Source organism: Phyllobates terribilis, unplaced genomic scaffold (assembly GCF_046119375.1).
Source record: "Phyllobates terribilis strain yellow unplaced genomic scaffold, ASM4611937v1 Scaffold_2__4_contigs__length_985480577, whole genome shotgun sequence".
Classification (NCBI taxonomy): Eukaryota; Metazoa; Chordata; class Amphibia; order Anura; family Dendrobatidae; genus Phyllobates; species Phyllobates terribilis.
The window spans coordinates 478,445,729-478,465,473 of NW_027362762.1; the positions used below are offsets into that span (position 1 = coordinate 478,445,729).

At 41.6% G+C, this 19,745-nt stretch overlaps 1 protein-coding gene across 2 annotated transcripts in view; it reads right to left on the bottom strand.

Moving 5' to 3' along the window:
• The window catches only part of LOC141217402 (ultra-long-chain fatty acid omega-hydroxylase-like), a 66,083-nt gene that overhangs the window by 34,774 nt on the left and 11,564 nt on the right, over positions 1-19,745 (bottom strand). The window contains exons 2-4 of one of the 2 annotated variants that reach the window (XM_073665804.1): positions 17,744-17,966; positions 7,645-7,789; positions 4,294-4,347 (exon numbers count right to left, since the gene is read on the bottom strand). In XM_073665804.1, coding sequence (XP_073521905.1) covers positions 4,294-4,347; positions 7,645-7,789; positions 17,744-17,965 — 421 coding nt within the window. In that variant the 5' untranslated portion in view covers position 17,966. Of the gene's footprint in view, positions 1-4,293; positions 4,348-7,644; positions 7,790-11,935; positions 12,081-17,743; positions 17,967-19,745 lie in introns of both variants that reach the window. The other variant, XM_073665802.1, reaches the window with a different exon arrangement.

Below are 19,745 nucleotides of genomic sequence, written 5' to 3' on the forward strand. Positions count from 1 at the left end.
GTACTGTTTAGCAAGAGTCATTTACTCGATCCACGGTTTTCTTTCCCCTTTAGGGGCTAGTATGGCCAGTACTTATCTCCTGTAATGCTGAAGCTCTGGGACTCCCCATCCGGGATGTTTTATTCGTCTCACGTACTCAATGCGGTCTAGGCACGTTACCTCCAAGAGTTGTAAACTCTGGGCCTTGCGGCTAGGCGTCCTCTACCAGGAATCGTCTCCGGTAGATCACGCTGGATCTTGCTATCTCTTTTCTTTGGTCTCCTCTCACTTTAGGGACACCCCAGAATGTGGCACTGCTCACGTTGGACCTTAGGTCCTCTTTCGATGCACTCCAGGCCCTATCTGCCGCTCAACCATGAAATTGTCATTTTCCTTATCCACTACCACTCTGGGCTAGTCCCAACCAATAACTCTCACTATCCCTACTGTCAAACCACACACATTATCAATATCACTAACACCTTTAACACAAGTCACAATTCACATTATACATGACAGTTCGCATTACAACAATATACTTGTTCTTCAAGGGGAAAACAGGGACAAGATGTAGAGGCTGAGACACTGATTTCAGCAATGTATCACTTATTAGCCTGCGTGCTGGTATTTCAATATAATAAGTGTTTTATTAGCAGGAGGTTATCACTGCCCAGATTATAGCTTGCATGCATCCTGGTCCGACTCCACCCCCACCACTGATTAGCAATTTAGTGTTAATATACAATATACATAGAAAGCTGTGGTGTGAGTTGGGGTTAGCTTTCTGAGCTCTGCTACATTTAAAAACTCTGTGTCAGAACTGCTGCACCCAACATTGTAAGTGATACATCTCTGGAATCAGGGTCTCTGCTGACAGTTTCCCTTTAAAGATAGATGCATCAATGCCATGACAGATACATGCCTACAAAGTGCACACTACTGATGAGTGCCACAAGATTTTATATTTTTAATATGAATCGTCTATTTTTTTTCTTATTAGGTGGTCTCGACAAATCAGTCATATTTTTGTGTCCAAGTATCTATAAAGCTCCTAGAAAAAAAAAAAGTCAAGCACAAGCATGACGATGTCTCTTGCAGGTTTTCTATTACATGTGGACACTGCTTAGCCTGCTGAACTTAAAGGGAATTAAAAAAAAAAAACATAAAGTGTCATTAGGAATAAATTCCTAAATAACTTTAATTAGCAAATCACTTATTTTGTACATTAAATCGTCTGCCGTCTTGCTACACTGACACAGACCTGTACTGAGCATGTTCACAGGCACGACTATTTTCAGTCCAAATGCTATCCGGAACAAAACAGACTGCGCACAGGCAGCACTAGGAACAATGTTATTCCATAGGGCAGTGCAGAGGAGAGATTTTGTTTTTCACTGGCCGAATCTGAGGTCATTGCAATTATTTAACATAGAAAACTGTAAATGATTAATAATTGCTGCTTTAAAAATAACGGATAGTATAAAGACTACACATGGATGACAAGTGAGAAAAAAAGTCGTCCGAGTCTTCTGGATAAAACTGACGATTTTTTATCTGCTCGTGTGAACTTACCCTTAGTGTAACAAGACGGTGACCAATAATGTGCTAAAGTGACTACCTCCCTCGACAAAACAAGTGTGATTTTCTAATGAAACGTATATAGGAATTTATTTAGAACAACATAATTTTTTTTCCATTCTTTTCTCTCTCCAGAGAATACTGTCAAGGACTAGTGTTGAGCGAGTATGTTCTGTTAACCCTTCCGGCGAGTATGCTCGGGCCGAGCTCCGAGTATTTACAGCTGCTCGGTGATATGTTTGAATCACTCCCGTGTACATGATTTGCAACTGTTTGACAGTTTTATTACATGTGAGGAATGTCTATTTCTTACACATTCCTCACATGTAATAAAGCTCGGAGCTCGGCCCGAGCATACTCGGACAGAACATACTCGCTCAACACTATTAAGGACCCATATTAAAAATCCCAGAAAAATAAAAGTTTATAAGTGATTAATTTGTGACATAGCAGAGTCAACACTGTTCGATCTTTGTTATAACTGAGTTATATTTATAATCAAGACACGACTACACCACATACATTTTATGAATGAGTGTAAATTTACCTCCTGCAATGAACCTGCACCTTTTCCAGCATGACAGCTGATCTGATCAGCTGTCATGTGACCCTAACAGCCGCGGGTGGAATCGCGATCCACCCGCAGCTGTTAACTAGTTAAATGCCACTGTCAATCTCTGACAGCGGCATTTAACGTGCGCAAATCGGATGAGCGTCATTAGCTCCGCCCTTCGGTGCACCTGTCACATGATCGCGGGGCACCGATGGGTTGGCATGGCAACCCGGGGTCTGCAGGAGACCCCTTTGGCTGTCATTGCCGAACTGCTGCGAGCGCCGCCCTGTGGTCGGCGTTCAAAGCAGATGAGCACTTTTGTTACACATAGCAGGACTGAAGTCCAGCCATGTGTGTAACACAAGCAATCGGATGATCGCAGCTTCTAGTCTCCCATGGAGACTATTGAAGCCAGTGAAAAGTAAAAAAAATGTTTTTAGAAATATTCAAAAAAATTAAAAAAATATAAAAGTTCAAATAACCCCCCTTTCGCCCCATTCAAAATAAAACAATAAAAAAAATCAAATATTTGGTATCGCTGCATTCAGAATTGCCCGATCTATCAATGTATAAAAAGAATTAATCTGATCAGTAAACGGCGTAACGAGAAAAAAAAATCAAAACGCCAGAATTACGTTTTTTTGGTCGCCGCAACATTGCAATAACATGCAATAATGGACGATCAAAAAATTGTATCTTTCCCAAAATGGTATCAATAAATACATCAGCCCGGCACGCAAAAAATAAGCCCTCACCCAGATTACAAAAAATAGAGACTCTACGGGTCTTGGAAAATGGCGCCATTTTTTTTTTTTTAACAAACTTTGGATTTTTTTTCACCACTTAAATAAAAAAGAACCTATACATGTTTGGTATCTGAATACTCGTAATGACCTGGAGAATAATAATGGCAGGTCAGTTTTAGCATTTAGTGAACATGGTAAAAAAAAAATTGTGGACTTGCACTTTTCTTGCAATTTCACCGCACTTGGATTTTTTTTCCCGTTTTCCAGTACATGATATAGTACTGGAATGCTGTTGTTCAAAAGTACAACTCGCCCTTCAAAAAACAAGCCCTCACATGGCCTTATTGACTGAAAAATAAAAAAAAGTTATGGCTCTGGGAAGAAGGAGAGCAAAAAATGAAAATGCAAACATACAAACAAACCCATAGTCCTTAAGGGGTTAAAGGCATTTTTATTTAAAAAAAATGAATCAATACTGCCAGGGCTTTGGAGTCGTGGAGTCGGTGTCCATTTTGGTGGAGTCGGAATAAAATGGACAAACTCTGAATCCTAAAATATAAAATAAATTGGGTATAGTAGTTCAAGGCAGTTTGTGGGGAATATTTTTTCATAAGAATTTGGGAAAGTTATGAAATGTCCTATAAATGTCTGTCCTATTCCTGATCTAAGGGTCTAGACTTTTAGCTGAGATGAATCTGTGCTACAGTATATTTATCACTTAAACATGAGCAATGTATGAGGGAGTCGGAGTCGTGGAGTCGGAGTTGGTGTCATGGAAATTGTGTAGTCGGAGGTTTGGCTTACCGACTCCACAGCCCTGAATACTGCAAGCAATGAAAAGAAACTTTGTGATATATTCTATTAGAGACAAATGTCTTTTTGTACCCTTTTCAACCACTTATTTTCCCTCAATAACGCCTGCACTGATTGCACTCTGAATTACAGGGCAAAATATGTCTACAGAGTCTTTACAGAGAGATCGGGGTACATGCGGCAGCTTATGAAAGTCTATAGAGTGGAGATGAAGGAGGGACATGCTCCTGGAGATGGAAGCACAGAGACATGGCTGCTGCTTGACGTGAGTATTGTATCTCACCCCAGAGCTGGAATCACAGTTACACTGCTCAGTATTGCTGTATAATGTTCATGCTTCTATAGAGAAATAGACAAACTTGATCTTTTCTATGTGTGCAGTGCAGACATCATAGGAGTTAATCTCCATTCACTCTGATGCTGAGCTCATGGAGAATTGATAATCAGATATTGTGCTTAAAAACAAAACAAAGAAAACAAAACGAACGACTAAAAGATGCCAGATGCAAATCATAATAGCCAGAAATAGTGATATTACTCATGTACACCCAAATGATATCCTATCCTAAAACGTCACCGGAAACACTATATACTGTACATATGGAAAAACAAAACATAACTTACCCAACCAAGGTTTTAGAAAGCCATAAAATAATTCATCTTTAGGTGCAATGGCAGCTGTGAACAAAAAAAAAAGGTGATCTTTAAATAATAGAGAAATTTATGTTGCAGTTTATGTAAAGGATGTCGAAGTAAAGAAATGTGAATAGTTAGTGTAGTATCATGTTTGAAGTAGCTATTAATAAGTGTTATGAAGAAGTAATGCATTTATTTAGGTCAGTAACGGTCTATAAATGTACATTTTTTTCTTCTTTTACGTGTGTAGACTGCAATACATGTCAGATTCCCTATAGATCAGAGATGCACAACCTTTTTGGGTCCGAGTGACAAATTGTGTGATTGTACGATGCCGTATAAAATTTGAAGGGGTATTTTGATCCGAGGTATATGTCAACAGTACTATACAGTGGAGAGAAAAAGTTTTTGCCCCCTTCCTGATTTCTTATTCTTTTCCATGTTTGTCACAATTAAATGTGTCAGATCACAAAACAAATTTAAATATTTGACAAAGATAACACAAGTAAACACAAAATGCAGTTTTTAAATGAAGGTCTTTATTATGAAGGGAAAAAAAATCCAAACCTACAGGGTCCTGTGTGAAAAAGTGATTGCTTCCCCCATAAAACATAAATTAACTGTGGTTCACTTTCCCTAGCCACACACAGGCTTGATTACTTCCACACCTGTTCTCAATCAAGAAATCACTTAAAATAGGACCTGCCTAAAGTAGACCAAAATATCCTCAAAATCTAGACATCATGCTGAAGAAATTCAGGAACAAATGAGAAACAAAGTAACTGAGATCTATCAGTCTGGAAAAGGTTATAAAGCCATTTGCAAAGCTTTGGGACTCCAGCGAACCACAGAAAGAACCATTATCCACAAATGGCGAAAACATGGAACAGTGGTGAACTTTCCCAAAAGTGGATGGCCGACCAAAATTACCCCAAGAGCGCAGCGACTACTCATCCAAGAAGTCACAAAAGACCCCACAACATCCAAAGAACTGCAGGCCTCACTTGCCTCATTTAAGGTCAGTGTTCATGACTCCACCATAAGAAAGAGACTGGGCAAAAATGGCAAGCATGGCAGAGTTCCAAGATGAAAACCACTGCTGAGCAAAAAGAACATAAAGGCTCGTCTTAGTTTTGCCAGAAAACATCTTTATGCTCACCAAGGCTTTTGGGAGAATACTCTGCGGACTGACGAGACAAAAGTTGAACTTTTTGGAAGGTGTATGTTCCATTATATTACATTATGTAAAAGTAACACATCATTTCAGAAAAGTAACATCATACCAACAGTAAAATATGGTGGTGGTAGAGTGATGGTCTGGGGCTGTTTTGCTAATTCAGGACCTGGAAGACTTGCTGTGGTAAATGGAACCATGAATTCTGCTGTCTACAAAAAAATCCTGAAGGAGAATGTCTAGCCATCAGTTCTTGACCTCAAGCTGAAGTGCACTTGGGTTATGTAGCAGAACCAAAACACACCAGCAAGTCCACCTCTGAACGGCTTAAGAAAAACAAAATTAAGACTTTGGAGTGGCCTAGTCAAAGTCCTGACCTTAATCCAATTGAAATGCTGTAGCATGACCTTAAAAAGGCGGTTCATGCTCGGAAACCCTGCAATGTGGCTGAATTACAGCAATGTTGCAAAGATGAGTGGGTCAAAATTTCCCCAGAGCATTGTAAAAGACTCATTGCCAGTTATCGCAAACGCTTGATTGCAGTTGTTGCTGCTAAGGGTGGCCCAACCAGTTATTAGGTTTAGGGGGCAATCACTTTTTCACACAGGGCCCTGTAGGTTTGGATTTCTTTTTCCCTTAATAATAAATAAGTAACTTAATTTAAAAACTGCATTTTGTGTTTACTTGTGTTATATTTGTCTAATATTTAAATTTGTTTTGTGATCTGAAACATATAAGTGTGACAAACATGCAAAAAAATAAGAAATCAGGAAGGGGGCAAACACTTTTTCACATATGCCATAATCTAATAAGGAACTGGGGCGGGGAATTCCATTTCTAGAACTTCCACTATTGTTGAAGATAGAGGTCCTCTTTATTCCAGAAAATAGCTATCCCATTAGTTTATGAGAATTACTGAACCCCAAACAAATCAGAAATGGCTGTGGGCCATACAAAATGGCATTGTGGGCCGCAGTTTGTGCACCTCTACTATAGATTTAGCATTCTCAAAAAGAATAGCCTTCTTGTGTGTGTAGAACAAACAATACAATTATAAGAGAGCATTATATGAGGACCAATTCATGGCTCTGTATAGGAAAGACCAGTCGAGATGTGTAAAATGTAAAGAAGTCTTGGTTATTTTGCATTTCATTGTGTACAGAGTGCAATACAAAGTATAGGAATTAAAGGGGTTGTCAACTATTTGAACAACTCCTTCTCATTCCTCATGTTTGCACCAGTTAAAATAAAAACACCTATACTCCCTTCCTGTGCTGGCGTCGTTCCAGGGGTGTCGGCACTCGCGTGAGGTTATGCCATGTCAGCCCTGTGTCCCATCAGCGCTGGTGTCACTGTCTCCGCCTTCAGCCAAATCGAACATCAAGAAGAAGTCCCTGACTTCCTGTTCATGTTCAGTATGTCTGAAAGTGGGGACAGTGACACCAGCGCTGATCAGGCGCAAGGCTTGGGTGACTTAACAACCTCGCGTGAGCCCCAGGAACATGAGTGCCAACACCGCTGGAACAATGCCGATACAGGAGCGGAGTATAGGTGTTTTTATGTTAACAGGACCAAACATGAGGCATGAGAAGAGGTTTTTGTAGTAGTGGGCAAACTCTTTAATATAATATATTTTATACATGTGGTGGCGGTCATAGACACACAGCAGCAAAAACAAAAAACACAAATACAATTCTGCATAACAAAATACACGACACCATAAAACAATACAACTGATCTGGTCATTTATGTCACAGACAGTTTATTCTCCCACATCACAGAGCAGCATTGCAAACGAACATAGCCAAAGCACCTCCACCTACCCTCAGATAGATGCCATGGGTCAATGTAGCCGTGATTCATTGCCCTGTGGTTTTATAAAGTTCACAAAGCTCTAATCCAGGGGTGGGGAACCTTATTTCTGCCTTGGGTCATTTGGATATTTACTGTATATCGTCCTTCGGGGGCCGCACAAATCGCGCGCTAACTGACCTACAGATCTCTTGAATGTACCCCATCTTTCGGACACAGGTAAAAAGCACATGTGACATAGTATTTCATTACCCATTTTAATTGTGGAAATACTGCTTTTTTATTAGCAGGTAGAAAGCAAAGCATGCACATTTTTGAAGCTGACAACAGTAACGTCAGAACGGATAGACTACCTGGAACCTGAAACACAGGCTTAATGTAATTAGGATGGAAAAGCCTTACGATGGGATAATAAAGACTAAACCACCAGGAGCAGCCATAGATGTATTGCTTGACCAACTCATTCACCACCAGCAATCCTTCTTCAGTACTCCTAATCTAGAGTGATGGGAAGTTACAGTTAGATAGTTGGCAGCAAGGAATTAAGATGTCCAGATATGGGATTTCTTATACGACACCAAGTTCATGAAGGTAAGAAACCTAAAAAAAAATTGTTCTAATTGGTGAGAAAGTGTATTGACCATCAAGTTCATATAGTCCTTGGATAGAACTCCACAGACAGAGTGACAAATCTAATTACATTTTATGATTTAGATTACCAAGATAAAGAAATATAGGCCATGGCCAGGCAGATTACAGATTCCATATCCCCCAGATTCTAACATTCAGATATTAAATTGTCATAGGAGTAAGGCCAGTTCCAAACCAAACGTCTGGCGTAGCTGGGGCATGACAGGAGGTGTACTTTACACCACATACTGTATCTTACTCCAGTCCCTGACTTTTAAGAGGCATGCGCCTCTTAATGAATCAAGCACCTCACTCTCCATCATTAAGACCAGGGTAAAAAACGCGGGTTTTGATGAATCGGGGCAAAAGTGTAAGTTGTAATCTATTAAGGAACTCTGAAAAAGTGTCTAATTTGCAGCAGCACCAGCACAGAGCAGATGAAGAATTACAACATTGTGTTGGAAGTGTATTGCATGATACGCTGAGTGACAGACAGTCTGTGGAGCTACTCCATACTTTGTATAATATATGAGGGTCCTGACCATGACAGTCCATTCTCTTAACAGGACCACTTTGCTAGAGTCATATCTTCCCTGTCTCACAACTCTGAATAATTTTTAACACTTTTAACGCTTCTTTCTCCATCCCCCTGTGCCTTCTACCACATCTCTCATCACAGCGTAGAACTTTGCCATGTAAAGTATTTCAAACACAAGAGGGACATCAGACAAAAACATAGTCCGCACAGCCCCTCTACTACACTGCTCACATCTCTCTCTACCCCCATAAGAAGATTTCCACCCTGCTATCCATATTAACCCCATACCACTTGTGTACTTCACTTTAACTCATCCCCAAACTTACAACTGTGTTTAACCCATCCTTGACCCATCTCTTCAACTAAGCACTGGCATCTTCCTTTCTTTTAAATATACAACCAATGCATCAATCCTTAAGATCCAATACCTTGATCCATCCTTTGTCCAGCTATCGCATCATCTCACAACAATACATGCATACTGAACTTTCCTTCCACCACATTCAACTCACTTTTGACCAACTGTAAACCGCATCTTAAGAAGCTGCTGAAGATGTGACATCTGCTGAAGCCTCAAGACAATTCATACTCTCTAGACGTCAGAGCATAATAAACGTAAGATGTAAAAAAGAAAAAAATCCTTATATTCACCTCTCCGGCCTAAGTCATGGCGTGCACCATTGCATGCACATGCGCAGAGAAGTCCCAGGGCTTAACAGATCCAGAAGTTCCGCCCTAGTGCGAGAGGCCCTGGAAATCAGAGCTCAGAGGTGGCAATAAGAAGATAGAGGCGCAGCTTCAGTCACCACTCTGTACATAGTCAGCAGCGGCTGTAACCACGCCCGGGTACTGACTGACAGCCGGGTCAGCAGTGCATCAGTACAGAGCCAGCTGTCAGTCAATGTCAGGGACGGGTGGTTACAGCCATAGCCCACTATGTGCTGAGCGGTGACTGAAGCCATGTCAGCTGCGTCTCTATGAGTGAAAGCCGGAGGCTTTCGGGAGAAGTAAGGTTAATTTCCTCCCAGGCTCAGTGCAGCGGCCACATGGCTTCAAAACACTATTAAACTTAAGGTTAACCCTATATCTGCAGGTTAATAATGTTTTTTTGACATGACAGGTTCCATTTAAAGATCTACACTCTAAAATTGGTAGACAGTGTGGAACACCATATTAAATATTTTTTTCTAAACAGTGTGGCTTATTTTATCCTTAAATTAATAAAAGTGAACTTTTACCATTATAGGTGGTGAAATTTGTATTTTTGTATTCTACATCCTTCATCTCCTCACACTTACTAAAGCTCAACAAAGGCGAAACCTGAATTTATCATCTTTCCCCCAAAAATTATCAATAACAAAGATGCCTCAACACTTTCCTCAGTCTTATAAGTTTTCTTTGTCAGGATTACCTTTGATTCTGCCCAATCTTTCCAATTTTACGTCCAACTTCTGCCAATTCATCAAAATATCAGCAATGACATACAAGGCTGTGCAGCCTATCCCTTCATACATCTCTGACCTAATCTACTGATACCTACTCGCACTTAAGGCCCGATTCATCAAAGCTTTTACACCAGTATTCTGGCATAAAGGGTGAAAAGTCTGATAATTTTGGAGCAACTTTAGCACAATTTTGATGCAAAACTTGTAAGACTTTTGGCGTTGTCACGCCATTTTTGCCCAGTTCTGATAAAGTGGGCAGAGCTTGGGTGGGACAGGGGCATGGCAATCATGAAATTCCTGATTAGGGATGACATTAGCTACACCACAAATCCTACTCCAGCAGGATTTTTGACGAGGTGTACGCCACTCATCCGATGCTCCTGATTCATGAAGAGGCATACACCTCTTCATAAATCAGGAGCATCTGACTCCAATACATCTCATCAAGTCTTCAGTTCTTAGGACCTCTTTATTTGTCCTCCCCTTGTCTGCTTCTTACACAACTGTCTTCAAGATTTCTCTTATGTATCCCCCATACCTAAAAACTAAGTCAGACTCACTCCAAGCTATAAAACTTTAAAAAGCAATCTGATACAAAAAAAACCCTGCTTTCTCTACATTACTGTAGGAGCAGCTGCCATCCTTTCAGTTGGAGGGGTTTGCTACCCCTTTGCTATTTTATTTATGGGTTATATTACAGTTATAGGGTTGTAATATGCAACTCTATGGTTACAGATAATATAGTTAGGGGAGGAAGTACCCTATCTTGAGTAAATAGTGCTGTACATAAAACTGATTAGTATCACTATGCTGCAAGAAGTACTGCATACCATGATATGTGCTAATTATTTTCTGCATTGTCTCTCCACAGGCTCCACATTCCTTCTTTGTAAAACAGGGGTGATCTTTGGGTTTGTAAATGAGCTGTGGTTCTGAGTACCTAGTAATTGGAAGAGGCGTTTACAGTAGTGTTGGTCCTGCGGGCATGTCAGTAATATCCGGTTGATGGACAGAAGCCCTGAGAGCCTCCTCCTACCACCTGGCATCCGCGGCTCTTCTTTGGTCTCTCCTTGTGTGTCATGTTAGCTAATGAAAAGAGGAGCTGAAGATGTCGGGAGGTAGGCTGCAGTGCTCAGGGCTCCGGTCCTGTAACCACAGATTACCGATGTGACTGGTGGACCAGGTCCTGTGAATCGATTCTCACCAGTTCTAGTCCACAGGAACCATATTATAAAAAGGACAGTACAAACTCAGAGATCAAGCAGGGGTGCAGGATCACCCATATGACACACTTATTGTAAGGGACCATCTCTTCTCTCCCTTTAGTAAATGTTGTGGGAAAGGTGCTACTGTTGAGTCATCAGGGTTATTTACTGCAGGACATGAATAGCTGGGACTATGCTATAGGGTTCCAGTCTCGACAGACAGAAAGACATCGTATCTAAAGGTTAGCACCGGCTAACAGATGTTCGGTGGATGCTGAAAGGCACAGTCCCAATCCCATAGCATTGAGAAAACTGATAAAGGACGCACTTGTGTGTATCGAGAAACCTGAGAATTGCCATTGTCTCAAGTGAGGCCTCTGTTGTTGTGAAGCCTGTACAAACGTTGCTAAGAAACTTGCACCTCGGTAGATATGAAGCCGTTAGCCTCAGTATAGTGAAGCTGTATCATGGACGTTACTGTGCCTGACATTAATGACATCCATGTTATTCTTCTTCTGGCTGTCCAGTAAAGTTGTCTTTGAGTTGACCTTCCTGACTCCATGGTCATCCTTGTTCTGCGCTCCTATCCCAGACTTCCAGAAATGCTCAGGGGCTGTTCCCGTGCCTTACAAATGTATTGGTATCATCTAGATTATAGCTCCACACCAGAATCACTTTAGCATTGCATAACATAGTACAGATAGAGAACAATTTTAGAGATTTTGCAAATTAGCTTCAACCCAAATAGGAGAACTACATTGATCAAAGTTTTAGTTTAATCACTGGAAGAGACTGAACGTTTCAATGAAGATTCCAAGTACTATACCTGATGCAGAAAAAACAGGTTTGAGGGTTTCCGGATGAATCAGTGATACTAAAGGGATGGTTGGTCCCATCCAAGTCTTGATATAGTAGGTCAATTTGCTGACTTGCTTGCTGACTTCCTTCATTCCCTCTTCATTAGGTAAAAACTACAAGTAATGATAGGCATAATGCAAAGTTAAGCTGCAGCAAGAGGCAGAAAGTGGTTAGGACTGAAGCATAATAAAAGCATTAAAAGGGAACAAAGACAAAGTGCAAATCTTCCATAGCTCCTGAGCAAGGAAAGCCCATTGGATGCTGCAGTAAAGCAAATTCCACATCATGGCCTATTTAAACGAGCCGACCGCAGCTTTTAAATGGCCATCAACTATATGCAAGCTGATAGTTGTTAATTGGCCCGTTTACACAGGTCGAATGTTCTATACACAGAATGATCATTTTATAATCTGTAAGAATAGAACATCAGCAATATAGCATCTGTTTACACAGGATTAGGCGCTGCTGATAATGATGATTTTTAAGCCTGCTTAAAAATTATCAAACCCAATGTATGAGCATTTCTGCTTGTGTGACACCCCAGGGGTCTGGTTGCCACAGTGATAGAGATATTACGTCTGAGAGCAGGTGGGAGGTCCTTTGGTCAGGGATCCTGTGCATGCCACACCTCCTGCCCAGTCTTGGGAGGGGAAGGACTTCCCCTATATAAACCTGGGGCTGAGGCAGGGTAGGGAGTTCTGAGAGGAGAAGACAGGGAGCAGAGCTGCTCTATGGGCTCTGCTCCACAGGCAGGCCCTGTCCAGGGGCCTGAGCCTGGAGTTAAGAAGAGTAGCGAAGAGAAGCAGCTTAGGAAGAAACAGCAGAAGCAAGTAGTCAGGGGCTGGCAGCTGCAGAGCTCGCCCTGACTGAGAAGATTTCTTACCGGACCCGGAGTCCGAGGCTGTGGGGACTAACTCCTACCCAGCAGCAGAATCCGTCAGGCAGGGGATTTCAGGTCCTCTGGCCAAGAAGCCCGAAGGCACGGTCACACGCGTGGGACCAGCACCGCCACCATGGAGCGGAAGCCACTAGAAGGCCCCGAGTCCCCGGCCATACGGGTGAGCACCACACGGTACACTCAGGGATGTGGGCTACTTATACCCGCTTCTAGCAAGGTAGCCAGAAGAGTACAGTTAGTTTGGGAGGCCTACAACTCCGCCTGGCCAGGGGAGATCCCATCTGCTCAAGGACTGACCAGGCCCCAATCGCTAGCCAGTACTCCGGGAGGGTCTATCGTTGTCACCAGTAAAGACCCTGAACTACACCGCATCGTCTCTGAGTGGTTCCTGCTACCCCCATCATCCACATCTGCTGCCCTGAGGCCATACCCCTCCCGTTGGGGGTTATACCATCTACGCTGCACCATCCATCCACCGGCCTCAGCGGACTGTCCTGCAGCGGCAGCTCCATAGCTGCATTCAACGGGTGGCGTAGTCGTACAACATCTACCGCTGATACGTCGCCGCTCAGTTTGACTCCCTGGGCACGGACCGGGTCACCGCCACGAGACTACAACCCTCAAGAGATCCGGCTCCGGGTAAGCTCCCGCGTGCGCAACGCAGCGCGACACAGGCCCAGGGGCGCGTCACTTGTTTGTCAGGTGATTGCCAGCCTGCTCAAATGGGCTGACAGTGAATGAGCATTCGTAGTAACTCTTATTCCCGACTGGTTATTGCCTTGTTTAAATGGATTTACGTTTATTTTGCTTATTGTACCATCATATCTAGAGGTTCCATCAGTGTCAAATGGTGCTGCCAGAGTTCCACCAGTAACACTGTCTCTGGGGCCCAATGCTCAGCTACATGCAAATATTACATTACCCTCATCCACAAATTTATCTCTGATTCTATTCAATACACTGGGTGGTTTGTTAAATGAATGCTTCCGTCTGTACATAAAGACGTAAGTGAACAGTGCTAACTACGTCTTATATAGGGTGGTGGGGGCCATTGGTAATTCCCCTTTTCGCCTGTGGTCCAGTCCAAGCCTGGTCCACCAGCAGATTACTTCAGGAAACATAAAAATCGGGAACTTAGAAATCCGTCTCTTCAATGTTCTGAGGGCAGATAAGCCGATGCCAGGATCATCTTTCATCTTGCTACAGGCTGAGTTGCATCTGCTTGTACATGAGGCAGTTAGCAGAGATAGTTGTCAGCTGAATTGCCAAACTGTGATCTAATGTTTATGGCCTTAAAGGGGTATTCCCATCTCCAAGATCCTATCCCAATAAGTAGTAGGTGTAGAAATAATATTAGCAAATACCTCCAATTAGAAATGTAGTATAGTTCTTCTGATTTGTTATGCATCTTTCCTCATGTGCAGGCATTGAAGGACCTTAGGTATCCATGGTTACAACCACTAGCAACTAGCTAACTAACTGTCACTATATGAGTGGTTGTAACCATGGATACCTAAGGTCCTGCAATGCCTACACACGAGGAAAGAGACATAGCTAATCAGAAAAACTATACTTCATTTCTAATTGGAGGTATTTGCTAATATTATTATTACTACACCTACTACATATTGGGATAGGACCTTGGAGATGGTAATACCCCTTTAAGTGTACTTGGAAGTCTGTCTATCCTGTACAAACAGGGGCAGAATTGCTAATACTGTGTAATAGCCAGTCATTGTAAATGTAGACTATAAAGTCTGAAAATGCTCCAAACTTATCACAGTTGCTCAAGCTGGATGATAAATCTGGTGCATTTTTATAATTAATTTTTTATTATTCAAGTCTAAGATTGCCAAATATATTAGATGATTTACTTTTAGACTACTTTTTAAGAAAAAAAAAATAGAACACACTTTTACTAAATTTTGGAGTGTTTTACAAACACTCTTGGCCTTATCCCATATTCTAGACACCTTATAAATCGTTCCTTGTAGAGATAAAAAAAAAACACCTTAATATATGTGGCACATGACAAAGACATTTGGAGCATTTTTATTAGTAAATATCCCATTTATTCTTCTTAGAACCCAATAAAATGGCTGAGCAGCTCTGTAAGTTTCTATTCTACTTTACATTAAGAGCAGTGCAAATTATGACTTTTATAACGAGTAAAAAACTTTGAAGGAAATAGACATAAGAACATGCAAGTTATTATTTAGGAAGCGATGCAGCATTAGCACATTAAAGCTTGCACAAAGGAATAGCAAAAATGGCTTATACATTACATTCAATAGGTTATATTGTCTGGGCTGATAATGTAATGAGCCATGTTATTAGTCGATACAAGATTTGCATGTTATTCCAGTGCAGAATGGCATCTGGCTGGAAGGTTACAAGCAGACATAGAAGGTTTGTAGAAGGTTACCAACATATGATATTGGGAAAAGCCAAAAAATCCTGCTCGGGGTCATTTGGTGGATTTAGGCGCACCCACAGACTTGTGATTCATGGGGTATTATAGCCATACTGCCATTCATTTTCTCTGTCCCTGGTCTCCCGACAGAAATGTCACATGGCGGCCACAGCTGATTGGCTGCAACCATGGCGCACACTATTATGGATAGTACATCAACCATTTTTGTATGGTTGATGTGACGACCAAACTGTATTGAGCATATTAATTACAAATCTTCCAAGTAGTATATCACATATTGTCATGACTTTATTAGTGTACCAGTCCTTGATCTCACTCTAAGGCCGGAGTCAGACGGCCGCATGTGCTCTCATGCGAGAGAATCCGGCTGACTATGCTAATGACACTTGGCTCAAACTCTGATCAGAGTGTGAGCCAAGTGTCATCTCAGTGTGATCGGATTCACTCGTATGAGAGCATCATAGCACAGGTGAGGGGAAAGTGGAGAATTAAATTTCTCCATCTTCTCCATTGTCTCTGTCTGCGTAAATTGGACTGCACTCAGACGACATCCGAGTGCAGTGCGATGGTTTACTCCCACCCATAGACTTGAATGGGTGCGCGTGGTATCGGATCTACCCACAGCACGCTGCAATTTTTTTCTCATGCCGAATCGATATGGGAATAAAAGAGCTAGTCGGCACTGCCCCATAGTATAACATTGGGCCGAGTGCTATCTGATAAACCATGGGATAGCCCTCAGCCGTGTTATACGTCCATGTGAGCGAGGCATAAAAGCTGATTAGAAGCTGTATGATGTTAGTCTGCTCCTTTCTTTTGGGCTAATGGTGTACTGTTATGGTATGTGCACACGTTCAGGTTTTGGCACAAAAAAATTCTGATGAAAATCCTGATGTGTTGGCAGGAAAAACCTAACATACGTGCATTTTTGTTGCAGATTTTCCCCACTCATTAGCTAGGAGGTGTTTACTGGGAGACTGCGCACGTGACCAAGCTGCCGGGTAACACGGACAGGGCTCTTTCCCAACTAACTGGGGGATCCTATAACAATTCCAGTTTCAGAGGAAAAGGTAGTGACAAATGGGTTTTCCTAAGCAGACTGTAAGGTGATAAAAACAATATCATAAATAAGTATAATAACAAACACCCCACCTAGTTACCGTAACTAGAGCATGTAAGTAAATGGCAGAAAATAATGGACAAAAAATATATAATTATACTTGAATAATGCAATATTCTGATCGGGGCAACTCTTTTAAAAGCCTTAAAGTGGTTTTCTCACAAACAAAGTACATTATAATCAATATATTTTGGAATAATAATAACTTCCACAATAGGACGTGTTAAAAAAACATGTTCCTGTGCTGAGATAATCTTATAAATGTGCCCCTGCTGTGTACTGTGTAATGGCCGTGTCTGACCGTGTACGGGAACATGGTCTGATCATACCACATCTCCTGGACAGGGAAGGAAGCAAAAGAGTATACAATTCACAGTAGCTCAAATGTGGCTTAAAGGGAGCCTGCCACCAGGTTTTTCCCATATAAAGTAGGGCCCGCACCTGTGATCCCTATGTGACAGCATTCTAGAATGCTGTATATATGTCCCCAATGGGCTCTGCATAACACAAAAATAGCTTTTATTATATTAACCTATGGGGCTTTCCGGTCCGATGGGCGTCGCTGGTCTTGATCCGACGCCTCCTCTCTTCTTGCTTCGTGTATGATGACAAGTTCTACGTCATCACACAAAGAAAAACGACAGCGTCCATGCCAGGGTATTTTATTGCAGAAGTGTTTATTCAGCCATCCCATAAACAACGTTTCGACGTTATGTGGGTCTTTGTCAAGTTCTACGTCATCCACAAAGTATTTTAGTGCTCATGTGCCAGCGCTCTTTGGCCTTTCCCAGTGTATGCACATTACAGTACTTTGCTCTGACCTCAGCAGGGCAGAAAATTGCACCTGTGTAGGAGCGCGATGGAGGACACTGTGTGGATGATGTAGGAGGCGTCATCCACACAAAGCAAAAAGTTGGACTGCGATCGCAAGAAGAGAGGAGGCACCGGATCAAGACCAGCGATGCCCATTGGATCAGACGCCATTGCCTGTAAGTATAATAAAAGCTATTTACACAATGCATTGGGAACATATATATAGCATTCTAGAATGCTGTATATAAGAGTGTATAGGTGCTGGCCCTACTTTATATGGGAAGAACCTGGTGGCAGGTTCCCTATAGTGTTCCTGTTAGTATTCTGAGCTATAGACAGGTCAGGTATCTTATTTATCTTTCATTATTCATTCTCAACTATGACAGAAAAACATTTGCCTGTCCAAGACTCTTAGCAGAATTGTCAACCAATCTGACAAATTGGCAGACATATTTTTTAATACATACATACTTTGGAAATGTAGGTGTGATACAATTTAGATTTAGCTTACCATCCCTAGGTGTCCAAAAATCCAGCTGCGCCTTGGAGGCTCCGGGAAACAGCGGAGTCTTTTGGCATTGGTTGAATACGCCTGGATGTAAAGCGCCACCTTTAGGAGGGTTCGAGCAATGAGACCAGTGAAGAGCAGAAGTAAAGCAGTGATGGTATAAATTCTGAAGGGTGTGCGCTCTAGATTTAGCGCATCCAGCAGCTGATCCACTATGGGCAGCATCCTGATTGAAGACAATGAGAACAAGAAAATTATTAAAAAAATAATAAGAAGTGCAGCATGCAGAACTTTCTGTTCTGTTTTAAAAATGGACATAAAACAAATACTAGACCGCCCATTGTAGTCAATGGACCCATCCAATGCAGTGTTGATCCATTTTTCCCTTAAGAACTGGGCAATTTTTTGTTTTTGCGTTTTCGTTTTTTCCTCCCCTTATTCCAAGAACAATAACTTTTTATTTTTCTGTCAATATGGCAGTATGAGGGCTTGGTTTTTTTGTGTTTTTTTTTATTGAATTTATTATATTTATTGTTAAAATAGTTTTTATTGTGGGGATTTTTAACATACAACAGGGAAAAATGGGATTTTGCGAGATGAGTGGTACTTTTGAATGACACCCTCCACTTAATCATACGATGTAATGGAAAGTGTGGTGAAATAATAATAAAAAAGTGCAATTCTGCAATTGTTTTTTTTTTTTCTTTATTTACAGCGTTCCTTTTACCATAAAAATTACCTGGTAATATGATTCTCCAGGTCAGTATGATTATGATACCGAAATGCATAGCTTTTGTTTTATTTACCTAAAATTCAGAAATTTGTAAAAAAACAAACAAACAATAATTTGCTTGTGTCGCTACTATTCGTGCTGTAACATTTTAAATTTTCAGGATATGGAGCTGAGTGAGGGCTTATGTTTTGCACCCTGAAATGATGTTTTCATTGATATCAATTTGGGGTACATATGATGTTTTTATCGTCTCTTATTGCATTTTTTTATGTTGCTGTGGCCATAAAGAGACAATTCTGGCATTTTGATTTATTTTTTCGTTACGCTGTTTACCGATCTAATTAAATGTCCAGTGGCCTCACCAAGGTTCCGTAGCCTTTTACCTGTGATGTCACAGCAGACACGCCCCCGCCCGCACTGTCAGAAACCAGCATTACTTCCGGCCGGAGCACGTTGCAAGCGGAACATCATCTGACATGTACGGAGAGGGGCATCTATGAGAGGACGCTGCCGCACCGGACTCCTGCAGTAGGACTTGTACGTGGAACTTCATGCCAAGCAGGACGGACTGATCACTAACAGCAGGGACCCCATTTCTTAGAAGTGGTATCAAGTTCGGCACATACAGGGTCTCAAACCGCTATTTTGTAGTCTCTTTACAATGGATCAAGAGACACTTAGGGGTCTTGGACCCCGCGGACTTTACCCACGACTATATTCTCCACGACTGTATCCTTATATATCCTCCAGATCCGGAAATACTTTGTGCCAAGAAAGCGCACTACAGCCTGAGATAGATCCAGGGAATATCCACTTCTCTGGGGATGCACTAGTTAGGTCTAGATTTGACAGCCACAGGGGGTCTATGTTTATATGTGACTGCAGTCCATCTATAGTTTGCGAAGTCCACTCTGAGTAAGTGCGGTAGTTTATTTGATTATCTTCTAAATTATTTTATATTTTGATAGATTGGACTTTTACGAACGCTGGGATACCAAATACAGTGGCATGTAAAAGTTGGGCACCCCTGGTCAAAATTACTGTTAGCCTGTGTGCCCACGATGCGTTTTTTAAGCGTTTTTGCAGCGGCATTATCCATTTGTAGAAGTCATCCTCTTTTCAACTTCAGCTTTTTTACAGATGCTGTTACGTTTGCATCAAGAATGTTGAAATTTCATTGAATCCATTCTTCCCTCTACCAGTGAAACGTTCCCCGTGCCATTGGTTGCAATACAACTACAAAGCATGAGTGATCCACCCCCATGCTTAATG